At 40.1% G+C, this 25764-nt stretch overlaps 1 protein-coding gene across 2 annotated transcripts; it reads left to right on the top strand.

Moving 5' to 3' along the window:
- Positions 1-18745: 18745 nt before the first annotated feature.
- tent5c (terminal nucleotidyltransferase 5C) lies at positions 18746-25166 on the top strand. Of its 2 annotated transcripts, none has more exons than XM_040034721.1 (2): positions 18746-18845; positions 20118-25166. In XM_040034721.1, the coding sequence occupies exon 2, from the start codon at positions 20140-20142 to the stop codon at positions 21289-21291; it is 1152 nt and encodes a 383-aa protein (XP_039890655.1). In that variant the 5' UTR covers positions 18746-18845; positions 20118-20139; the 3' UTR covers positions 21292-25166. The 2 variants fall into 2 exon arrangements, with proteins under 2 accessions (XP_039890655.1, XP_039890654.1); XM_040034720.1 differs by lacking the exon at positions 18746-18845 and adding an exon at positions 19012-19170.
- The last annotated feature ends 598 nt before the right edge of the window (positions 25167-25764 follow it).

Consider the following 25764-nt stretch of genomic DNA (forward strand, 5'->3'; position numbering starts at 1 on the left):
TCATCTGGACGTAGCGTTTTGTGGGAGATCACTTGGATGAGCGACGAAACGTTTCTCCCACAAAACGCTACGTCCAGATGAACAGAATCAACTTTTGGAGACTTTAGCACCAGTGTTGCATTTTATTAAAGCAAAGGGCTCACAGTCTCAACAATGAAACAAATGTTGCTCATCCTGCTGTCCACTCCTGTTTTTTCCCACTGAAGACATAATCCACTTTCAGCATCTCTGACATCTAAGAATTAAAGATTATCCTAAAAGCTGGAACACCCAAAATGAGGAAATAACCAAGCTAACCAAGTTACACACCCTTCACTTAACTTTGATCATTGATGAATCATATAGAGCTCAACCCACATTTCCAAATGTACTGCATTTCATGGCAGAATAGTTTAAAACATGTAAATGACCTGGTTCTTGTGTAGCACTTTTTTAGTCTATCCAAGTGCTTTATACAACATGCTTCATGCACCAGTTTCTATTTAACATCCACAGTCCAATAGCATGCAGACTGAAGCAGCTAGGCATCAAAACATCAATGTTCCAGTTAACCTGAGCTACAGTCACCTCAAGCTTACAGCCTCTGATATTCACAGGCTGTCACCGAGCCAACTGCTAACAGGCCTGACCCTGCTTAGCTTCTGAGAGCACACAAGATTGGATCTACCAACTTACAATGTACAATTTAACCACATTTAAATAGTTCTTTGTATGCCCTGGTATGGCTGTATACTCTGTAGACATATAAGCATATTTAGATGTTATCAAGTTATGGCATAAGATACAGCAGAAACAATGACTGACTCACATTAGAGCTGTTGATTGTTTTCGTAAGCAATCAGATTATAGGTGACTTCAAGTTTTGTTGAAGCACCTTTCTGTAGCAGAGAATCCACTGAGCTCTTATCAGGGCTGCATCTCAAAAACCTCAGTTAGGAGCCTCCCTGAGGAGGTACAACTGACTATTTGACTGCAACCTTGGGTGGAAATGATGCATTGTGGGTGTTTTCAGAGCTCAAGGATACACAGAGAGCACAATGCATCACATTACTCATGCCTGTTGTTACACTTGCAACAGCACATGTAAACCATGGAGTCAGATGTGAAAGAGGAGCGCAAACAGTGCACAGTAAACAGTTTGTTTGCATGCATTCGCTGACAGCTGCTTTTGACTGTGAGAACTTCAGATGTCCTTACTGTGCCAAGATATTTCACAAATAAGTGTTTTTTTTTCTGCCATGAAGTTTTGCAGCACTTTAGATTGTTCCCTGTAACTCCTTTTGTTGTTGTTGTTAAGCTAAATGTGCTTTCTTGCTATGAGCCCAAATCATGTAACCACCAAAGCAGTTTGTAGCTTTGGCAGGTGGCATGTGAATCAACATGTAGGTCTGAACTTGTCAAAGCCTGACTCTGCAATATTTTCACCTTCTTTTTAAGTGACGTTCAGATATTTTTAACTTAGAAAATCCCAAAGGTTGTCCACAAGCTGTGTGGATGGAAATCGGTAAACTCAGCACATTTACACATCTTTGATGAAGAATCCTTAAACATCGTTTTGATCATTAATTAGGCTATTTTACATCAGGTCAGTAACATGACTGGATGTTGGAGTCTGTGTCTACAAATTGTGCGCAAATTTCTGGTTTCTGAATAAAAAAATGTAAAAAGACTTTGAATCTCTCATCTGCACAGCATATAATATCAAAGGATTCTGAAACTGGAGAAATCTCTGCACAAAAGGACACACTGAAAATCATTTGGACTGTGGGTGTGGGGAACTCCAGGTCTCAAGGGCCGGTGTCCTGCAGGTGTCCTTGATCCAACACAGCTGATCTAAATGGCTAAATTACCTCCTCTACATGTCTTGAAGTTCTCCAGAGGCCTAGTAATGAACCAGTTTTGATTCAGGTGTGCTGACCCAGGGTGAGATCTAAAACCTGTTCCCCCGTGTTAGACCCTGAAATCAGGCATGATTTTGTTGTGGAAAATGGTGCATGGGCACTTCCAGAAACCACAGTTTGCAGTGCCATCCAAAAATGCAGGTCTATCATAGAAAGAGGTCATATGTGACTTCATCTTAAGGGACCACAGCTCATTTAAAATGGACTGAAGAACAGTGGAAAACTGTTCTGTGGTCAGATAAATCAAAATGTAAAAAGTATTTTTTTAAAAACATGGACGCCACATCCTCTGAACTAAAGAAGAGAGGAAGCACTCAGTTCAAAAGCCTCCAACTCTGATGATATGGGGGTTCATCAGTATTGGCAGTATGTCTGGAAAGGAGCATCAGTGCTGTCAGATACATAGAGCTTTCATACATGCTCCCATCCAGATTTTTTGCATATTTCAACAAGGACGTGCATAACTGCATCTATAAGAGTAGCATGACTTTGTAGTAGAAAAGTCTGGGTGCTGAACTCACCTGCAGTCCACAGCTTTCAAATCATTTATTTGGCACATCATGAAATGAGGACTATGACAAGGAGACACAGGACTGTTGAGCAGTTCTTGGAACAGTGCTCTTCTCCCTGAGGTCCAGCAGCGGGTCTCCTCAGATCCCAGACTTTTATGGCCTGAGTGAAGCTGATGCTGCTTAGTAGCAAACATGGCCCTGATCTGTTGCTGCCATTAAAATCTTTCTTAAAATAGTAATTTTTAATGCTGTAGTTCACAAAACTCCATTTTTTCATATAAATTTAAGATAAGAATCAGATCACTGTAGCAGCACATTTAAATAAATTCACCAGCAGGAAACAGGCACTGTACGTATGGCAAACAATGCAAACAGAGTGCAGGGAGTACTGTGTTAACTGGATGTGACACATGCAATAAAACAACACGGGCAAGTCAAGATAGTGATGTAAACAAGCATGTAGTTAAGTGTTGCTGGTGGCATTTTGCTGTAATGGAAAATGAACAAACATGACTCACCGCTGCTATTTGCACAGTTTAACTTTCCCGTAGCTCCTCAGCTGGCAGCGCCACAACATTCAATGCTTTGCAAAAGAATTGTTTTGCTTTCTCATATTTATCTTTACGATACAGCTGTAAATTGTCCGAGCAATAACAGAAGAAAGGTTTTTTTTTTAAACACGGTTTATGTGGACTGACTTGCTTTTGGAATCAGCACTCTTGAGAAACAACAGTTGTCAGTTCCCTTTTAGCCTTGAGCTCGGTGCCTAATTCAATTATGATTCTAATGCTCATCTTTACTGACGTGTGCGAAAGTGTCAGAACCTGTCATCAGGGGTACAAAGGAGGCCATCTAATGTCTTTGTGGAGGAAGAAGTTGATGCTTAAATGTAAAAAAGCTTTCTTTAGCCCTTTTATCGTCTAGCTAGCATTTACTACTTTTTGTTTAGCTAGCTCATGTTGGATTTTGACTTTGCTTTGGATGATAGTTCTGTTGTGGCTCTTCTTCAGTGTGCCTCTCTTGACTGACAGTCTGTTGTAGATTTTTGGTGTTCAGTATCAGTGGCTGCCTCCCTTAAAGGTGAGCTGTTCTTTGTGTTAACGCTTTTTGTTTTTCCAGAAATGGCTGTAGCTTCTTGTTTCGCTTTATGAAAACATTGCAGTCTTAGATTTCGCTCTGAAGTCTCTTCCTTGTAGACGTTGTTTGTGCAGGAACTACACCATGTCAGCGCAGCGCTCGTTTGCTTTTCTGCCCGTGTGAGCATGAATCAACTTGGAAAAAACAAAACAACCCAAAAAGACTTTAAACTGGCAGCAAGTGAGACAATGTGTCATTCATATGTGGGAGGAGTGGTTGGTGAAAATGGGCCTCTGCCACTTTCATCCCATTAAAAACCAATAATCCATCAGTCTTTGTCATTTACAGCACTGATGATCCAAACAAATATGCTTTTTCTTTTTTTTAGACTCCTTGATGAAAACAATGATGAGTGTAAAAAGTGCTAAAACAAAGATTTGATTTATATCTGTCAGTGCGCCCCAGGGCAGCTGTGGCTACAACTGTAGCTTGCCTCCACCAGTATGTGAATGTGTGTGTGAATGGGTGGATGACTGGGTGTGTAAAGTGCCCTAGGGGGGACTAGTAAAAGCGCTATACAAATACAGGCCATTTACCATTTATACAAACATGCATGAGAACAGTTATCAGAGCATGATCTTTATTTTTTTATGTCACATGTTCAGACTGTTTTCTACTGAATGAGATGAGTAAAGTATAAAAGTCCTTTTGTGATTTTGTGGTGCCTCACAACGTGACCCATTCTAATTAGGATTATTTTAAATAATTTATAACAATTTCAAGGTGGAAACCAGTTGATGAAGTGATTAGGGTGTTGATTTTATGGGGTTATTGCAGTGTGGCAGATTTCAGTCCTGCCCTACCTCATTCACTGTAGCATTGAAGCAGTGAAACACACCCAGATACTAATAATACCTACGCCCTGCTCCAGACAGGGCAGGCTGGAGTTCATTCAGTCAACTGTGAGCGAGCTGACGCCGAGTGTGTGCATGAGCAATGAAAGACATCATCAGTGGAGCTCTGACACAAGTATTAACCACAGAAATGAGTAAACAGAGAGCAGATCCTCTGTTTGAATCCACATATGAATGAGGATTAAAATGTGGACAGTGACGTTTATCTTGAAAAACAGGAGGGGAAGAAAAGAGTCACGTAAATCAGTGACATGGCCACTCCTCCTTAAAAGAAAAAACTGGATTTTTATCTTTAAGGACAAAAATATGAATCAGAATCAGGCATGTTTTACTCAGTGAGAGCCAGGAAGACTGATTTACAGGCTTGGGTCCAAACTTTAAATGCTTAGACGTCCGTCACACCGTTCTCAACAATGTTGCTCAACAGCCTTCAACATGTCAACACAATGCCACCAGAATGCAATCAACCTGCAGCCTGATTTCAGAAACACTCTGCAACTCACATTTAGTCCATTTAAATTGTCAGCGATTAGTTTTAGTGTGTCTAAAGCTACATACAGATTAGTACAACCATAAAAAGGGATGTAATAAATGTTTTAGTGCAGGTGAGGGGACGATCACTACAGACTGAACTTACATTATCCAGGGATCATTGTCTCTGTCAAAAGTTAAACGTGGCTTCAGTGTTAGTAAAAACATGAGCTTACACAGCAACTGCATGAATAAGGAAGTAAAACAGAGTTTTAGCTTCAGGTGCAGCAGGAGATGAGGCGTCACAGAGAAACTCATCCGGTAGAAGGAAATCTGCCACTGAGATTGTTGGCTTCACAGAGGTAATCAGTTACGTTTCTGGAACAGAAAACCGAAAGTTTCCCTCATCAGTGTGTCAGTGATCTCAGGTATTACTAAACCAGGCCCGGGTTCCCCAGGCTTCAGTCTCCCTTGGCATTAAATCAGACAAGATAAAGTTCAGGTATAACTCGAACAGTCTTAAAAATGAGGAAATTATCAAACTATAACACAAATTGTCATCAGTGTGTTAAGTGGCAAAGAAGAAGCTGTGCAGCCTGGGCATGAAGTGATAAATAGTGATCAAATTCTCTAAAAATAACCAACAATATCATTTGTTTTGGAAAGATTCAAAAGTGTGAGCAGTGTCATCAGCCAGCAAAGCACAACAGTGTTGTTGACCAGCTCAGACATCATGCAGTTTCTAAATGCCTCTGCTCGTTCTGGCAGTACGTCATCACAGAGACGTCTTCATGTCGCCAATTATCCCCACAGCCATCATCACACCACACAGTTCTACAGACACTACATAATACTTACTTGTCCAACTGTCCTTTACTTGTGCAAAAAAGAAAATAAAACAAAATCAAATATAGTAGTTTTTCTCGTTTACAAATTAGAGGAGCAAAAATGCTGAAACCTATACAGACATCCTTTCACATCACTTTAAAGGAAGATTTTCCTTCAGCTGTGTCTTCTTAGTAACACTTACTCTTCAAGCCTTTGCAAATCTTTGGATTCTTTTTTTATTTACATTTCATACATCTTATTGTTGAAACTGGGATCATGATTCATAAATCTATGCCTTTATTTGGTCTCATTTGTTTGCTCTTTGCAGGAACGTGCAAAATGTTGTGTTCTTCTTATAAAACAGTCAGATTTATTGTGGTTAAATGACTTGTTTGGAATCATAAGACAGGTCAAGGATTGTTTTCAGTAATTTCCTGCTGATGATGATTCTCTGGCCCTTCAGCCGTTAAGGAAACACTCAGCAACCACAAGTTCCTCTGATCAACTGCCTGATGTCTACTAAGCAGGAGGAGGCTATAAAAAGATTTCAGAGTGCAGCAATCGCAGCTTGCAGTTTCTACTGACTGAGATGTCATTAAGGAATGGCAGCTAAAAGAAGAAGGCCAAGAAACTGCAGGTCTGCAGGGCAGGGAAGCAAAGCAAACACCCTTTATGACTGCACTGGAGCTACTTCAAGAGCATGGAGTGGTTTCACTGAACTAATATGGTCTATGTGAAAAAGTAATAACGAATAAAATCCTTCCTCACACAGAGAGTGGTGTCTAAGCTGCAGTCATTTTGAGAACAAAGGCAAAGAAAAGAAGCCATCGAAATCAAAATCTAAAAGTATGTTTAATTAAAGACAAAATTAGCAGCTTTGATGAAAACACCTCCCCAACTATGCTTTGGGTGGGTGGGGGCCAGTGGCACTGAAAACATTAAATATAATAAAAAATATATTAGTAAAATCCAGGAACAAACTTTAGTGTACTGTCAGTCAAGAGAGGAGAACTGAAAAGAGTCAAAACAAAGATATAAATAAAACCCTCGAAATCAATATAATGACTTAATTTAGTTTCTAACGAAAACAAGACAATAACGAAATAGAAGTTCATGGATGATGAAAACAATGATAAAAAGTGACTGAGACTTTCATCGAGGATAAAAAAGAGATGAAAATGTTCTAGAAGACGAGATCCAATCAGAGTGAATGACGTGCCCAGTTTTGCTGTCAAATGTCTTCAAGTAAAGACTAAAATAAGCAATACCCTGTTGTTGTAGGGTCTACCTTACAATATAAAGTGATTTGCGGCGGCTGATGTTGTGATTTGGTGCTAGATAAATAAAATCGAATTGAACTTAAAAATTGAAATAAATAAATAAATAAATAAAATATTAATAATTAAAAAAAAATGCTAAATGCTAGATTCACAAACAATGCTTGTCCATCTATTCCTTCCATCTTTTATATACAGACTTTGTGTAGTAATACTTTAGGTTGTGTGTGTGTGTGTGTGTGTTGATGCTGTTCAGAGTGTAGTTTCTTGTTATGTTGAGGGAAAGCTATCTGCAGCACTCTGACATGAAGCTTATGTTATATTAGTACAACACGTACTGTAGTGTCACAATGTGACATTTCACACTTACAGCATCGGCCACAGACATCCATGTAGTCATGCCTTTCATAGGAAATTCACTGCCATGAGTTATATTTCCTGTAAATTTTTCTTTTCTTTTCTTTTCTTTTCACATAAACAAGACTAATTTGGGTCAATACCTTTCTAATCTGCGGGTTTATGTACAGACATGTCTACAATTTATGTTGGACCTGCAGCAGCTTACAGTGAATGTCTTTAGTATGCTCCGGCAGTGAGATATGCGGATGACAGAAGGGGAGACGTTGATCATAATCCTGGATGAACTGAATGTAAGAAGAAAACAGAAAAGGAAGTCAGTGTCTGTGTGATGCTGAGTCAGGAGCACCTGTAAGAAGTCTGAATCAAATTGGCAACAAAAATAGGTCATGATCTCATTACTGGCAGGAAGATATTCTTCCAAAACAAGGCACCGACAGGACCTTTTGTTTTTTCATTCATTAAAAATGTCATATGTTATTCATATGATGGAGTTCAGTGTTTGGCTTCGTTTGGTTTGAAGTTCTTTGTTGCCTCTTATTACCTATTACCTTACCTTGGACTGTAATCCTCTTTTGTGTTTTTGTGGTTTAAGCAGAATTCTGTCCAGTGATGTAATAATTTGGGTCTTGTACTACAGCCATGTAAAAAAAGAAAGTTTTCCAAGGATTCAGTCCTGAGATCTGGACTTTGACTGGGACATCGCAGCACTTGGATTCTTTTCTGTTTGAGTCATTCAGTTGTAGATTTACTGTTGTGCTTGGAATCATTGCTCTGTTGCATGAACCGATTTCAGTCAAGTTTGAGCTATCAGACAGGTGGCCTCACATTGGAATATTTTGGTATACAAATGAGTTAATGGTAAACTCAGTGACTTTAAGGTGATCAGATCCTATGTCCTCAGTCCTCCACCACCTTATGGCTCTGTGGGATGATGTTTTTGGATGTTTTAGAGAGAGCAGACTTCCTCCTGGTAACCCTTCCAAATAAGCCATATTAGTTCAGTCTTATTCTGTTTGCACCATCATGAGCTTTTAACATGCTAACTGAGGCTAATCAGACCTGAAGGCTGGAAGATTCTGGGAAGATAGCGGCATTGTGTTAACACACTCCTGAATGCTGCACACCAGCCAACAGCCCAAACTTCTGCTTTTACAGATTTGCTCACACTGCTCGCAATTAATTCATTAAGTGCAGTTAATTAGCAACACCTAGCTGCTACTTACCCTATTCCTGTAGATGAGTAATGGTGCTCTTAGTTTACTTAGTTCCCTGTTTGGTTACTTAGTTTACTTAGTCATGTGAAAACTTTCTGTTTATGTAGTTTGACGATACTCAGCTGTCCATTTAGTGTATTTGCTTTAGCACTTGGTTATTTTTAGTCTCATATTTTCCAGGTACACGGTGACTAAACCTGCTTTTTCCCGTAAAGAGTGTTGGACAGCCTCCATAAATTTTAAACAGCATATAACAGATGGACACAGCCACTGTGATATCACCCACTGCTTTTGGGCTCTGCGTTTTGCACTCATCACATCTAAAGTAGAAACTTCTTGGATGGTCACTACACAAAGAGTCATATTAATGCCATAAAATGCTCAAAAAGGACCAAACAACAGAAGCATGGCCAGGGTGTCGAGTGGCTTGAGTAAGCATCGCTGAGATCTACCAGACAGCTAGCGGCTGATGCTGCCTGTATCAATAAAAACAACCCAATTCAATGTGATGAATTCATGAAATATTTACAAAGCCCAATACTGTTTTTTAAGCTGTTAAGGGAAGCACTTTAACAACCCATTTTTGGAGACAGCCTCAAGTGGCCACTGGAGGGACTGCATTCTTTGGCGTGGAGAGATTGAGCATCTATTCTGGGAACAGATCTCTGCCTCTGTCATCCAGACAGACTATTGTTCTAAGTGCTGCTAACACTGCATTGAGACCATTAAAAGTTCTCCTGCCTTTCTTTTTGTCATGTGTCCTCTTTGCCAATTTCATCCTGAGCCAGTCTCTCTGCTCTGCTGTTGTTTCAATATACAAATGTTCTCTTACACAGATGGGCTTTGGCCTCAGGAAAGTGATGTTACAACTCTGAAGAGATTTCTTTGTCCTATAAAACGGACAAAAACAACTAAACTGCCCAAGATGTTTCTTAGCTGGCTCTAACATATTCCATTTAACAGTCAATTTCTTTTGTGCTCAGACGCCAAGGATCATTCAGATGTCTTTCCACAGTTGTATCACTCTTAAAATATGTTTTATTATTCTCTCTTGCATGCAATAAATATCTGGAAGCGACTTTTTGGGGTAAAATAAATCAATTTCATGGCGATTAGGAAGAAAGGGACACTGTTTCTTTTCATCTGCGGAAAGATATCTGAGTGCAGCAGACATTCATGGAGAACATGTTGGCTTTAAGATGAACACTGATCCTGTAATAATGGGCACATAGGGGGGGGGCAGAGGAAGCCCAGTGCGTTTATGGCCAGACTGAGTCATTCAGAAAAGGTTAGCGCATGTTTACGTCAGCGGACATCGTGGAACCTTTAATGGCTCTCTCGTGTGACAGCTTGTTTGCTTGCACGGGTGCGCACAAAGGTACATGCAAATGAACTGTGTTGTGCCTTTGTGTGTTTAATGTGTTAATGGCCAATGCTGCTTAACCACCCATGGACTGGACACACTGAGTCACCTCTCAGATGGCACAGCACCTAACACTCGTGGGTAGGAGGATGCACATATAAGTGACTTAGGTAGTCTAGTCAGAGAAAGTGCAGACCTCTGTCCCTTCAGAGATGTTCTATTCAAGTTGCCTATGTATGCAGCTCCATTCATGCTGCATATTTTCATATTTAGGAGGCAGATGGCTTGGCATAAACAGCTGAAATAACAGGAGTGATGCTCAGATGTTTTGTTCTGTCAGCACAGGCCTTTGCATTTACAACAGAAACACACCAGCAAACACAAACTGCTTGGTGAGGAACGTCCAGAGGAGGGCTGTTTTTACAGTGCTCGAGTTATTTAGAAAAGCAAGCGAGATCTGAGAATCCAGAAATAACCACAAATAAATACCAAATGACTTTGACATTGGTTGAAATCCTGTTGTTTAAATTATTTAAACTGCAGCTCGAACTCTGTAATCATATATTATGAACCTTGGCTGCTCTGTAATAATACAGTGGAGGAAATAATTATTTGATCCTAAGCTCATGTTTTGTGGCAGTTTTGTTTTAATTGAGAGTTTTGATGTAAAGAGACAGAATGTCAACCAAATATCCCCCCAAAAAAACACATTGCACAAAAGTGAGGAATTGACTTGTATTTCATGGAGTGAAGTACGTGTTTGATTCCCAAGCCAAACATGGCTTAGTACTTGGTGGGAAAATCCTTGTTGGCAATCACAGCAGGAGGATGTTTTTTGTAGTTGGTCACCAGCCTTGCGGACATTTTAATCCACTCCTCTTTACAGAAACTCCCTAAATCCTTTAGATTTCTTGGCTGAAGCTTGGCAGCTCGAAGCTTCGGCTCCCTCCACAGATTTTCTGTAGGACTGAAGTCTGGAGACTGACTAAACCACTCCATGACCTTCTCCATATGCTTCTTCTTTAGGCAGTCCTTTGTTGCCTTGATGATATGTTTTGGGTCATTGTCATACTGGAAGACCCATCTATGACCTTGTCCAAGGTGTTATTGTACATGACTCTGTCCATAGGCCACTCAAACAATCCAAAGCATAATGTTTCCACCTCCGTGCTTGACAGGCGTAGTGTTCTTTGGGTCATGTTAAGCATTTCATTTTTTTTGGAAAGGTCAAGTTGGCAGATGCAAGAGAGCTGTTGATGCAAGTTGATGCAAAAGAGCTCGACTGTGGTTGCATCTGACTGCAGCACTTTCTCTCAAAGCTTCTCTGAGTCATTTAGATGTTGGCAAACAGGCCTGTACATGTGCCTTCTTGAGCAGGGGGACCTTGTGGGCACTCCAAGATTTCAGTCAGTTACAGTGTAATGTAATACCAATGGTGTTCTTGGTGACTGTGCTCCCAGTTGTGGCCTGATCCACCAAGTACCTCATGATCATCCTCACCTGGCGAGGCAAGATCTTGCATGGAGCTCCATTTAGTTGATATTCTGTCTCTACTATTCCCACCTGTTGTATACTGGGTGAAGCTCAGGATTCAACCACAAGGAACTGGGAGCTAACAAAACAAAGTCTGCTATTAAGTTCTAGAAGTAAAGAACAATATCTGACATCCTTTTTTTAGTTCCCCCTTACCAGGTAAAGGAGTTAGAAATGTATTACTTTACATTCATTATTCGAGTACATGTTATTAAATTAACTCACAATATATAGTTATTTTTACAGTACTCCTCTGAGAAGGACAACTGTAATTAATCGCTGTTTCTGGTTGAGAAATTACCTGGGTCCCAAACACACAGCTCATTCGGCCCTCTTAAGACCACTGAATGTGCCATGTGGCCCATTTGTAGCTTAGAGATTAAAGTAACTCAATCTTCTAGATCTTACCTCGCACAATAATAGCAGTACTACCTGTGCCCTCCTAAAACAAATGTAAACGATATGTTGGTGCGTGTAAACCGGAGGTGCAGAGAACATGAAACACGATGTACTCGGAACATTAACGCGTTTGTTTAATTTAAGCAGATGTTTATGCCTGGTCTTTAAAACCCCAGTGTGTTAAATTTCAGCTGCACTAATCAATATTGTACATTAACAATGGATCAAGTGACTGTTTGTCATGAAAGCTCTTTAAATGTCCCTTTTTTCAGCATCGTTGGACAATAACATTCAACATTTTACAAAACCTGTTACGAAACAACTTATTGCTATCATGTTTGTTTTTCTAAGTCCATAGAGTCTCACTTGTATGTTTATAGCCTGTCGAATTGCTTAAATCCTTTATAGAAGCATAAAGTTTATCACTGCAGTGAAACCAGTTTGTGTGCACTTTGAATCTTCAAGCTGTTAAAGCGAACAACACTGATCAGATCACATGACCACTGGATTCTAGGCAAGGTGAGAGATGACGCGTAGGAGTTCTTACAGGAAATCCAGCCTTGTTGATGTCTTTCACTGCGACCTGGTAATAACACAGAGCGCAGTCTATTTCCTGCATAGCTGTGTCTTTGTGTTACAGAGTATTGGAGGAGTGTTTCTTCAGAGACAGATAATGAGTAGCTCAACACGCTGTCATTTCTGCGTTGGTACTTTCCTGTCAGCAGCGGCTAACCACCTAGCTCATCTTCAGTCTTAGTGCCTAGTTATCTTTGTGTCGTCTGTATCCAGACTCCCACTGTCTGTCATTATAGATCCTCAAATTAAACAAAAACATTTCTGTAAACCTCCGGGTGGTTTTCATCTTCAAGTAGGTTGCCTGATGAGGATTTGTGTTGTCTGCTTCCGCCCTAGTACAGCTAAGGTTAATGGACTTTTAAAGGACTCGGCAACATCTCTTCTAGGTCAGGATAATAACGAGCCTCATCGTGAACTACTTTGTTGTAAGAAATAGCCTCAGTGAAACCTGTCGGCACCATCTTCTGTAGACTATAATTGTGATTTTTATCTTTTGAATGAAAGGACTCTCTGCTCTTAAGATGCTCATTTCCACGCTTTAAGCATTATTGTTTTGTGGAAGAGCAGTGTGTTTCAGATTCAGGCATTTTTAAACCCCAGTCTACCTGCCTGACCCCATACAACCACCCTGGTTAAAGCCTGCCAGTCAGCCCTATACTGTGTAGTATAGTTGGCTGCTGAAAGTTTGCACAAGCCTTCAATAAAAACCAATTTTTGTATTAAATAAAAAGTAATTTTGTAGATGACAGTGACTGTGACTTTCCATTTACCAGATTCTTGTGCATCCTTCAAATCTAACCGGAGACCGTTCATTTACAGTATATGTAAATGTATATGTGGCAGCTTAATCCTGTCCAATTTCTCTGAAAGTGAGTGTGTTGATGTGACCTTTACCTTATCTTGTGACAGAACTGGAAAAAATTCCTACAGCCAGCTCATGCAGGCTTGAGGAAAGCTGAGACCAGTCAGGTTCAAGCTTTCATAGCAATATTTTAATCATCACAATTCTGGAGGTGTATTTCTTCAGGTGTGACACCAGCAGAGGCTACTTTTTATTTCGGTAAACTTTTCTGTGCTCTCCAGAATATAAATCATTATTTACAAAAATGCTTATCTATAAAAGCAAGTTTCTACAATCTAAGAAGCACAGACTGTACACAAAAGATGGGCATAACAAGTATGGCACAGTAAGGACTCTTCACACTTGTGTGAATGTAAGAGAAGATCAATCACTGGTAACATCAGCTAAGCACTGTGCTAGTAATTGCTATATACATACCATCTATTTATAGTTATAAGAAACTGCAGTTTAAATTAAGATTACCTGATGTTCAGAGTCTTCAGTTCTTAAGCTTAAGGAAGAGTATGGTTGGTTGCACCCAGTCACACAACATTTGGTTTTCTTTCCTCATTGCTGAGAAAGCACATTAAGTAGCTGCAAGACAGGTATTATATTAGTGTACTGACCAGACAAGTAGGCAAACAGATATACAAAGACATGCAAAAAGTGCATTACAGACATTCTAGCAGCGGTCGTTTGTGTGCGAAAGAACAACTCTGTCAGGTGCGTTTCTGTGCCTTTTGTAACTCTATAGACCCTTCACATGGATAAACAACTTGTATAATAGACCAAAGGATAGGAAAAATAATAGGGGCCCTTTATAGTCACATGGTGTGTGTTTTCTTTTTAGTACAGTCCTCTGAGAGAGCGCCAGAAAGTCCATTTTTAATGAAGTGCACAAGTTCACTTACATCCATTAACATACCATGTTACAATACCATGAGGGATCACCTGAAAAAAACACTGCAGTAGCTGGGCGATGAGCAGCTGTGTATGCATCCAAGCTATCGGCTCACTCATGTCAGCTAAGCTTTAAAGGTCAAAGTTCTGAACACACCCAGACTACTCACCAGCCGCCTGAGGCCTTGTGGTGTCATCTGCCATCAGGCTTAGACAATTCTGCATGAAGTCAGGACCAAAACCACAGGCAGACACACTGTAGCAGATCTTTGACTGACACATAGATAACTGACATATACTATATATGCAAATCATTTGATAAGGAGTCCATTATTGTTGTATTTGTTTTTACTATTTTCAAAGATGAGAAAGAAACTGAAAATATAGCCTTATAACTATTTCTAAAGTATCCCAAAACAGTGTAAAGGTGCTTCAGTTACCAATAAGGCATATGATAAAATGTTATCTTACTGACTAACTGAAAAATTTCCAGGATCAGATTAATTTGAGTCTAAAACCCACAAATGGTAGCACTTTATAAGTGACTTCCCCCGGTGTACTTCCCCCTGAAATTAAATGAAATTTCAGTGAATTTTATTTGAAATTATAACTTAATTATATTTATTTAAACATCCTTAGAGGTAGGTACACTAGAGTAAGGGCAATACATCAGGTTTTACAGGAAAAAAGAAATAGTTATACTGGAAGTAAGTTTAAATGCTTAGTAATAAATCGTGATTTGTTAGGCAAGAAAATAATCCACTCCAAAATTGGACCTGTGCCCCAAAAAGTACAAGATATGGAAATATTGTTTGTTTCTCTGGAAAATTATCAGGAAATTAGCCATTAATTAAAATTACCTATGTAGTATTTAACATTGCATAGAGTCTAATTTTTGTCTCCTTTCCAGCACTATACACAGAAATCAGGCACTTTGCGATTACTTTTCCACTACTGCTTACAATCTAATTATTTCTTCTTTCCTGTGACATACAACTTCTTGTGACCTACTTAATATGACTTTTACAGTACTTGAAATTGCTTATGTAATAAATTGTATCTTCCAGTTAAATACCCAAAGTTGTTAAATATTTAGAATTACTCACTTTCACACTACTTAAAATTACATACAGGTTTTTTTTCATGTAAAAACCCAAATTGTTACCTCCCTATTCTACTGCAACTACCTGTAAGTATGTGTAGGTAAATACATTGTAACTTTAAATAAAATAGAGAGAAATTCCATTTAATTACAGGAGAAATACATCCTTAGTTGCAAGTGGTATTATAAAGTGTTACCAACAAAATATTTAGTTATTTATTCTTTCATTTATTATTGTATTGAACATATTCTTGTTACTCTTTTATTCAAGAAGTGTGACTGTTTGTTTGTCTCTATACACCAGGTTCAGCAGTGCTTCCAATTTTTTTGTATGCTTGTGCTTACATAACAATAAGGGTTGTCTTATCTTATCCTATCTTATCTTATATAGTTAAATTCAAAGCCAAGTGATTCTGAGACATCATCTTGTGTTCTGGAAAATTCATAGGGTTGTTTTTCAAACATTTTCATTTTTACAAACGCTGATAACCAACATTATAGCTGCAGCCTGTCAGTTTTACTGCCCAATTGCCCCAAAACAAGTTCCTCTTTCATCTGATCTTTGTGATTACTTCATCACATAAAAGGGGAAAGTAAACCTCCTCATCCTTATCAGCTTACAATCTTCCCTTTGTTCGCTTAAATGAAATATCATTTAAAACTGTATTAAAGTGAAATCTGAAAATGACATCAAAGTTTCTGTCATCACAAGTTAGAATTTTTAAAAAAAAATCTTAAATGAGAAGCTAAGGCAGACAGGAGGAGGGAATCCCCTTGCTGATCGGCTAGTTTCCTATCAGTGTTCCTGATGCTGACTCACTGACGCTGGTGTGCAGCCTGGCTCCCTTAGGGGCTCCACGCTACCCACAATCCACAACCACGCAGCTGACACAGCTTAAACGTCACACTGCTGATCGGTGGTTTCATCTCACCTCCCGGTCTTATCATCGTGGACAACACAGAGGAAAGGAAATGGTTCTTACTCATGAAACCGAATCTTAAGTCACCTATTCCCTGACTCATTCACTGATGTGTTTGTGTGTAAGGGTGAGCAATGTGGAAGGGGATTCGTTTTTGACATGAGGAAAATAAATCTCACATCAGTTTTTTATATATAATGATGTTGAATGGGGATGTAATTAGTTTTGTATACTGTACTTTTCACTTTGTTCAGTTTGCAATTTTCTCCCTTTTTTGTTATGGATTTTGCTGCAATTCCTTAATAAATTGCTTTATTTTTTGTCTTTAAGTCTGTTCATTTTTATGTGTTCTCATTCAGTCCTCTCACAGTGTCAGGGGATTCTGCAGTTTATTTCTAAAGAATCATTAACAATAATTCATGTTTGAGAGTGAGCGAAAAGCTTTCTTGTGGATACTTAGCATGAAATTCTTGTGAGGATTCTTCCACAGAAATCCATGAGGTAGGTTCAGCAGCTGGGGAAAATATCTACCAGACACTACATAGACCGAGGAAATGTGTCGTGCCACGGCGGTGTTTGTGTTTCAGTGGATAGTACTTCAGGGGGGTTAGTGGTTCAAATGCTGTCTTTTAAATGGTGGCTGTGTGTGTCTCCCAAGCAGTGGGTTATGTGGAGGCGTGTGTGTGACACCCAACTTCATATCTCATATTTTGGACTTTGAATGCTTACAGAACAGCTCTTTGGAAGTGTATGTAACTGTGTGGGAGGGTATTCATTTTTGAAATCCCACATCAGTTTAGAACAGTTTTATGATGTTGAATGGGGATGTCTGTACTGTACTTTTGTATACTGTACTTTTCACTTTGTTTGGTTTGCAATAATTTCACTTTTTTTTGTTATTGATTTTGCTGCAAATCCTTAATAAATTCAGACTCAATCAAAATCAGAGTACTTTAATAGTCCCTAAGGAAATTATGTAATTGTTTCATTTTCTTCTTTAAGTCTGTTCATTATTATGTGTTCTCATTCAGAATACATTGGTCTTTTCAATTCTGTCACAGCATCAGAGGGATTCTGCAGGTTCTTTCTAAAAAATCATTAACAATAATTCATCTTTGAAAGTAAGGGAAAACCTTTCTTGGGGATAATTAGCATGCAGATGTGGTGATTATCAATGTGGCGATCTGTGATCTAAAGAGGATTTTTAAGTTTGTGTTCTAGTGAAATTCTAGTGAGGTTTCTTCCATTGAAATCTATGAGGTAGGTTCAGCAGCTGGGGAAAGTATCGGCCATCATTGCTTCCTGTATAACTTCCTGTATTGCTGTTAACAGTTAGTAGAAGGCCAAGTATTTTGCCCACTTATCTATTAAACAACACACTTTTCTTCAAGACATACAGAAGATTAACTGTACTCAGCCACTGCAAATGACAACTGGTTACTGTTTGACAGATTTAGACATACATTTGTCCTGGTGTAAGATGATCACACTAAGCCCATGGAATTTGTGAATTGATTGGTCACTAGTAATTGCAAAAAAATAAAAAAAGAAGAAAAAAATCGAATACCCTCTAATTCAGAACAAGATTAAGAGTTTTCATTTAAGCATTTTTAAAGAGATTTAAGAGACTGCTTTTGTTTGACCTCTGATTTGCATTCTATTACTCAGATACAGGGGTATTTCCAGGAGTATTAATTTATGAATGTATTGATTTAAGAGGAGAAGAAGAATAAGGCCGTGGGGTGTCCACAGGAACTCGGAATATCTAATGAGGAATAAATGGATTGTGAAAAACACAGGGCACAATATTCTGGTTTCAGTGGAGCCCTATGTCATCATAGAGGTGGTGTTACATGACTGTTTAGTGAAATTGATGAAATGAGTATTTAGGCCTTTTATTTAGGTAATAGAACAAGTGTTTTAAGCTCAAACAATACTTACAGCTGAAGGACATTTTAATTAGTTACACACTGATAGGTAGTTTTATAATATTAACAATAAAAAAATAATAAGTCACTGGAGGCTTAAAGAGTATTGACTACAAAGTGCAATGATTGCACATAAAATACAGTGGAGTGGAAGTAGAAAGTTGTAAAAGTAAAGTATAAGTACATTTACTCTGTACTTCAGCGACTACTTATCCATATTCTAGCTCATTCAATGGCTTTGAGAATAGCTGCATTCTTAGTACTTTAATCAAATGTCAGTGGTAATAATTACTATTTTTTTAAACAAACAGTTACGTACTAGCAATGCAATATTATGCACAGGATAAATATTTTGGGTCAGAATTACTGTGAACACACACACAAACACATAAATGCTAATAATTAACAGTAGCTATCGCTGAAACATAGATGGTACTTTTAGCTTCCCTGTTTTAAATAAATATGTATCCAGAGTATATATGAATCTTTTTTGTTTTGAAGTAACACAAATTAGTAGATTTTATTATAACAGTCAAAATATCAGCAAAGAGAAATTAAATTAAATTATGAAATCTTTGCTTACCAACAGTTAAATTCTACTCTTAAACTAGACGCTCCTGGTTACTTGGCAACGCATAAACCTCATTGGCCAATCAGATACTTAGCAAAGGGCATTGATACAGTCTGACGCGACCATTATTATGTGATCTGCAGATGATGAAAACTGAGGTTTGGAGTAAATATTTAAAGTTAGCATTTTATTTTAACCATCCTCGCTGTATTGCTCACATTGTACTTTCTAAGTGTAAACGGCACATTACATAGTCCGAGGAACTGTGTCGTGCCACGGCGGTGCATGTGTTTCGGAAAGGTCGTACTTCGGCTATATAAAACAGGCGTGTCTTCAGTGGGTTTGGTGGTTCTAACGCTGTCTTTTAAACGGTGGCTGTGTCTCTCTGTCGGGCAGTGGATTATGTGGAGGCGTGTGCGTGACAGCAAACTTCACATCTCACGTTTCGGGCTTTGAATGCTTACAGAACAGCCTTTTGGAAATGTATGTATCTTTTAAAACCCTCCTCAGTTTCTTACGCAAATCTGTGTTTTATTTTCGTAGTTGGGGAAAGTGGTGCGTTCGCTAAGTTTGAATTGCTAAATTTAAAGTTTGCCGTGCTGTAGCCACGATTCAAAAACGTGTCGCCGGTTGCGCTATTTTAACGTGAGACGTAGATACCTAAAGTGTGTTGCTTGAGGATATTCTAACTTTGCATAACCGCTGAATTCACAAAGGGTTTTATGGCCATATGGCTAAGCTAACCATAATACTATCTTGCTAGTGTAGTGATAAAGCATTCTTATCGTCAGTTTCAGAGCAGAGTTTGGTACGCGTTTTAAATGCTGTTAGCACTGAGCCTTATTTGCTGTACATAGTGTAAAACTTGATTTTGACCTCCGCACGGCTAAATTGAAAAGTCAGCTGGAGCAAATAACTGCTGTTTAAAATTGTGCCTAACGTGTGTCGCGGCGACTTTTGTCGCTCCACGTAGTGGGGAATAACTATTAGTAGTACTAGTTGTTTATTCGGGAGACCCCCGGCTTTACTGGACTTGAAGCTAGCTCGGTGTTTGTCTCTCAGCGGTTCTGGAATAAAAGGCAGGCTTGCGCAGTGAGCTGTTCTAGAAACCTCACGGGCTCTGTCCTTTTACTGTGTGTAGCGTGCAGGTTGTCTCGTGCTCGCGTTCTCCTGTGCTCGTGCTGAACGCTCCTGTTGCTGCTCCTGTTTCACGGCAAGAAAATGGTTCTTGATTACATTTAACTGCGCCCCCCACCTCCTTTAGACACTCATTACTACAGCTAGACCAAATTTGGTAAAATTAAGAGAAAGTGATTTTTGTTTCCTTTAAAGACTATTGGCTAATATTGTCACATGGTAGACTTTATTTGGTATGTGTCACACTTGAGGGCTGTCACTAACATTTTGTTTTTTCTGTCCTGCCTCCTTAGTCAATCTAAACTTTTTGAGAAGATGGATAACAAGGAGGAATCAAACAGTTGTCCCTTCAGCGTCTTGACTTGGGAGCAGTTGAGCCGGCTCAATGAAGTTCTGACTGAGGTCGTGCCCGTTCATGGACGGGGGAACTTTCCTACTTTGGAGGTGCAGCTGAATGATATTGTGGCTCGGGTGCGCTCCCGCCTTGAGCTCAGCGGCATTAAGGTGAAGGACGTACGGCTTAATGGCTCCACAGCCAGCCACGTGCTGGTGCAAGATATTGGCTGGAGCTACAAGGACCTGGACGTCATCTTCAGGGTGGACTTGCCACACGAGGCTGAGTTCAAGCTCATCAAGGATGTTGTGCTCAGTACCCTGCTGGACTTTCTGCCTGAGGGTGTGAACAAAGAGAAAATTACACCGATGACCCTCAAAGAGGCCTACGTGCAGAAGCTAGTCAAAGTGAACACAGAGCAGGACCGCTGGAGCCTCATCTCCCTCTCCAACAATAATGGCCGTAACGTGGAGCTGAAGTTTGTGGACTCAATACGTCGGCAGTTTGAGTTCAGTGTGGACTCTTTTCAGATTGTGCTGGACTCCGTGCTCTCCTTCTATGAGGTGGAGCAGGCACCCATGTCAGAGGCCTTTCACCCCACTGTTAGAGGGGAAAGCATGTATGGAGACTTCAACACTGCGCTGAGCCACCTGCGAAACAAGCTCATTGCCACCAAGCGGCCTGAGGAGATCCGAGGCGGTGGCCTGCTGAAGTACTGCAACCTGCTGGTGAGGGACTTCCAGCCTGCCAGCGAGGAGGAATTCAAGGGCCTGGAGCGATATATGTGCTCACGCTTCTTCATTGACTTTCCTGACATAGGAGAGCAGCAGCGTAAGGTGGAATCCTACCTCCAGAGCCACTTTGTTGGCGAGGAGAAGAGCAAGTACGACTACCTCATGATTCTCCGGCGAGTGGTTAACGAGAGCACGGTGTGCCTCATGGGTCACGAGCGGCGGCAGACCCTTCACCTCATCTCGCTGATGGCCTTCCGAGTCCTGGCGGAGCAGAACGCGATCCCCGACGCGTCCTGCGTCACCTGCTATTACCAGCCAGCGCCTTATGTCCGGGACCACAACTTCAGCAACTACTATGTGGCCAACCAGAACATTCCAACATGGCTGCCGTGTAACTGACGAGACAAACGACTTGGGATGAGCAAGATGGCGTCGCTGCTGCTGCTTTTGAGAAGAGAAGGAATGAATTTAAGAAAAAAAAAAACATAAAAAAATGTTTGGCAATAAATAATTTGTTCCTCTCAAGGCACAATTATATTTAATTGGACGAGCGTTTTGCTTTTGTTTTCTCATTCCTTTACCGACAGAAGTGTCTAGGTCATTGAATAGAAAGTGATATTTTTAAGTGTTTTGATTTTGTTTTTTTCTTTTTCTCTCATGTTTGGTTGTTTCACTGTTTATCAATCCCATTCTTAATGGAGTTGCATTTTGTGCCTTAACCTCCAGGTTTACCCCATCAGTAATTTAAGTATGGGCTGTGATTTGGAGAAAGGAAAGAGGAGCTAATGCCGTAGCCTTACATTTGGTTTTCATCTTGATTTAAAAAGAAAAAGGTTGGGGGTGAAAAAAGTTGATAAAAAATGCATAAAATATTGAAAAATAGTATTATTGTATTATGTAAAAAAAAAAAAGGGGGGGGGGAAGCTCATCACCGGTGTTAAAGTTTACTGTGGAGGGAGAAAAGGTGGTACACTAATATCCTGTCAGAAATCAGCGGGAAGCGAGGAGTCGATTTGTTTTAATTCATTTTGACATGTAAATATTTCTGAGACATCTGCCAGCGGTGCCTGTGATTTGTAAATGATGCAAAAGAGAAAAAAAAATAGAAGTATTTTTTTATTTTTCCACTGTGAATTTCAACATAGGATTGGCTCCCCTCCCTCCCCCTTGTTTCCTCAGCCTTGTACCTTTCAGTCGAGACTGGCTTCGAGTGGAACTCTCAGACAGCGTAGGCCTCAAATACATGACCTCACTACTTTCCCTGTCTTTTAAGTCCGAAAGCCTTGCCATTGACCTCCGCATGCCACGGCCCCTGGGTTATTGTGGGAGGCAAATGGACAGGACTGAGCCTAGTGGGGGGTTTAGAGAATGTGCTTGGCTGGGAGTCCTGGAGTGACAGGCTAGTTGTCTCTTCCCTTAAAAGGAGCAGCACATGGAGGGGCCCGAAGGGTTGTCCCTCACAGCTACTGCATGCTCGACAGCAGCCCTGAAATGGGAGCCACCTCTGACGCAGCTCGGTGCCTCTCAAATTACTCTTAGTCTATAATTATCATCCTTCTCTTTTTTTGTCCTGGGGTTAGCTACCTTTGAAGCAGGGAGCTGGAGCCTGGTTGTGTGATCTGCAGCAGCCCTACCACCTTACATATGTGGCAGCTGAATCACTTCCTGTCCTCATCTGTTGCCTGATGGGACACGGAGCGTTTTGAACCCCTTTTGTGGTCATGGGGAGGGCAGACAACATGCCTGCTAGTGGGATACCATTCCCCCTTTCAGACCTGGAATGTCATCAGTGTGGAAGCTACGACCAAAACGGCAGCAGAGATGAAGTCGCCGCTCCAAACCTATGAATTTCTATTTGTAGCCAAGCCTAATATTAGCTGTTAATTTCTGAACACCTGAACACACTGATGACCTAAGCTGGGAGCATTTCTGGCCACCACTGCTCCTGTTGGTTTTCCTGACATAACAGCATCCAAGTTTGAGAGGATTTCCTCATGAACTTGTTCCCCCAAATGCACTGAGTTTCTCAGAAGTTCGGCTCCCTGTATTGCTGCTGCTGATCTCACTGTGGCTTGTGTTGGTGTGAGATAACCGCAGACTTCTTATCTGGTTCGCTCACAATGTCTGGGTTGATAGAACAATTGCGGGAGATCAGTTTGGTCTGGCTGCAGGTCACATTTGAGGGGCAGGTTGTGCTGTGTCAGCTTAGCTGCAGCGTGTTTTTGTTTTTTTTTGTTTTTTAAACTTCTTTTAAGAACATGCTCTTGGACCAAAAGTCTGCTTTACAACCAGCAACTGAAGCACTCAAGTGCCTGTCACTTTGTGGAGAGTTGATCTTTTTAAAAGGTTTTTTTTTTAATGGTGGTCATAAAAGGGGAAAGGTTAGCAAAAGTTTTCTTTCAGCCTGTGAAGCTTTGATATAAAACTGTCTGTATTAGATACAAGTTTGTACGGTGAATGCGCATATTTTTGGTTGAGGAGCAAAGTAATTTTGGTTTGCCTTTAAAATTTGTGGGATTTTTTTTCCTATTAAGATTATTTTTCTTTAACATTAGTTTGTCCCAAACCTTATTTTGTCTTTAAAATCTGCAGTCATTCCCATGACAGCCATCTGAGCCTCTTCATTTTAGTTTTTTTTTTTCTTCTTTTTTTTTTTTTTTTGTTATAAGTTTGGGCCGTCACGTCGCTGTAGTCATGTTGACCTCTGTCTTGCCCAAATGCATTCTGTAATCTGACATTTTGAGATTTTTTTTTTTTTTTTTTTTTTTTTTTTTTTTTTTCCTTTTCCCCCCCCTAACAGGTGTTGTATATTTACACCTTTCAACTGAATAATCTTCCCAGCATTTGCCTAGGACTGTATTCTCTAAAACAGCTGGGCTAATTCAGTTTGTCTGACTGTTCTGTTCCCCATCTGAAGCAAGAAATACTTAAAGTGCACTGACGAGCTGTACGGTGGCACAGTAGCTGGAGGTCACAGAGTAAAGACCCCCTCCCACACTGGTGGAACACTTTAAAGAGGCCTTGGTCAGTTGCTGTGTGAGCCGTGCTGGTCCTCAGGGACTGCATGTTTTTGAAGACAGTTTTGTCCCCTTCATATTTTGTTTTTCTTTTAAATTTATGAGAGCAAATTAGTTTAATCTGCCCTTGATCCTGAGATGCCCCCTCCCACCTCTCTTCATTTTTCGTCTTTCCTTTGTTGTAATCCTGACTCTCCCTCTGCTCACCCTTACTACAGGCTCTTCCTAGATAAGGTGGAGGTAGGCTGCAGACTTCAGCTCGTTACACCCCGACAGCAGCCCTGCTTTTTATCTTTACACCCATTCGCTCCAAAATGTTATCGTTACTCAGAGGCTCTCCTAGGTTTGTGCCAAAAGCTGTATTTTTAGTGGTGTTCTCCTAACCCTGAGATGTTGTCTCTGAAAGCTCGGGGACAGAACATTGACTCTCAGGCTAAAATCCTTTTTTCCTAGTGGATTATGGTCTTTGAAGTAATGATGAGGCTTGGAGCAACATGCAGAGCCAGCTGCTGCTCACAGTTGGAGTTTGAAGCCTGCTGTGTGGTGAAAACCAGCCTCTTCTCAGGCTTTTTGTTGATGTCGCTCACCAACAGCTGTTAAGAGCGAGGTCAAAGAGACTGCGAGCAAATTTGCATTTTCCTAGAAAGTTGATAGCAGTCTGGAATACTAGTCCAATGCCTTTTTTTTTTTTTTTTTTTTTTTTTTTTTTTTTCTTCTCCTCCCCCAATCCTCCTTTGCCCCACCCTGCTCTCACATGTTTACGGTTATTGTGGCTTTCTCTGATGACTATGCCCGAGCTTTTGCGGGGCTTGTGTCTAACCCTTTCCTTTACTGGGCTGACGTATGTCTGAACTCTCTGTGAATGGAAAGGGAAAATTGTAGTTTGCATTTATTTTCTGGCCACTTTTTTCTGCTGTAAACTTGCCAGTGTTTCTCTCACACCACCTTGAGTTGGCTCACATGTTTGGGCTGCTGTTAATTGGTACAGCATTTTTCTTTTTCCCCCCCTTATGACACCTGTAGCTGTATCCTTTGCTAGAGGGGAGATGCAGATGAGATATTTAGTGGTTATGCTTGTATAAAGTGCAAGTCTTATGCCATAGGAATGTGATAGAAGCTGTCCTACAGTTTCTGTATGACGATGATTTATTTTGTTTGCAGCAGAAACAGATGTGTGTTTACGTTAACATGTGGTGGAGCGTGTTTGTTTGCGCCTGTGTGAAGGGATGCCTGTGGTAACACAAGTTGAATGGGGGGAAAAAAGTGGGGGAAAATATGAACTTTGTCGCACTATATATATATTTTTGGAAATAGTTGATGCAGAAGAGCTTTTTTGTCAGCTTCGTGATTGTGACTTTGATGGTTACAACCATTAAACTATTTCATTTTTCAGCACTTTTACCTCACTTGAGTTTTTTTTTTTTTTTCTCCTTTGAATGGAAATGTACATGTACATCAGGAAAATGTGTTTGAAGAAGAAATAATGAATAAAGAGTATTCAATGCAATATGTGCCTCATTTGTTTGTTGCTTGAAAGCTTGCATGTAAAACTGACAATGTTTTAGCATGACAGTCAAGTGATTTAGACTTAAGAAAATGGGAGTTTAGCAGAATTTTACTTAATGTGACTAAAAGAAATTTTGGAAGCAAGACTAGAAGTGTGGAGAAATACGAGCTTGAGTTAATAACTTTGACTAAAGAACCGAGGCGGTCCTTTATTGTGAACCTGCTGTTGTGCTCTGTAAACTTTAAATTTCCTTTCTTTATACGATAGCAATAAAGCATCACATCATGGGAGGATTATGGTCAAGTAAAATGACTCAGCAATACACATTATAGCAGCTAGAATAAATGC

This window comes from Simochromis diagramma, unplaced genomic scaffold, assembly GCF_900408965.1.
Source record: "Simochromis diagramma unplaced genomic scaffold, fSimDia1.1 OVJJ01000091.1, whole genome shotgun sequence".
In the NCBI taxonomy this organism is placed as follows: domain Eukaryota; kingdom Metazoa; phylum Chordata; class Actinopteri; order Cichliformes; family Cichlidae; genus Simochromis; species Simochromis diagramma.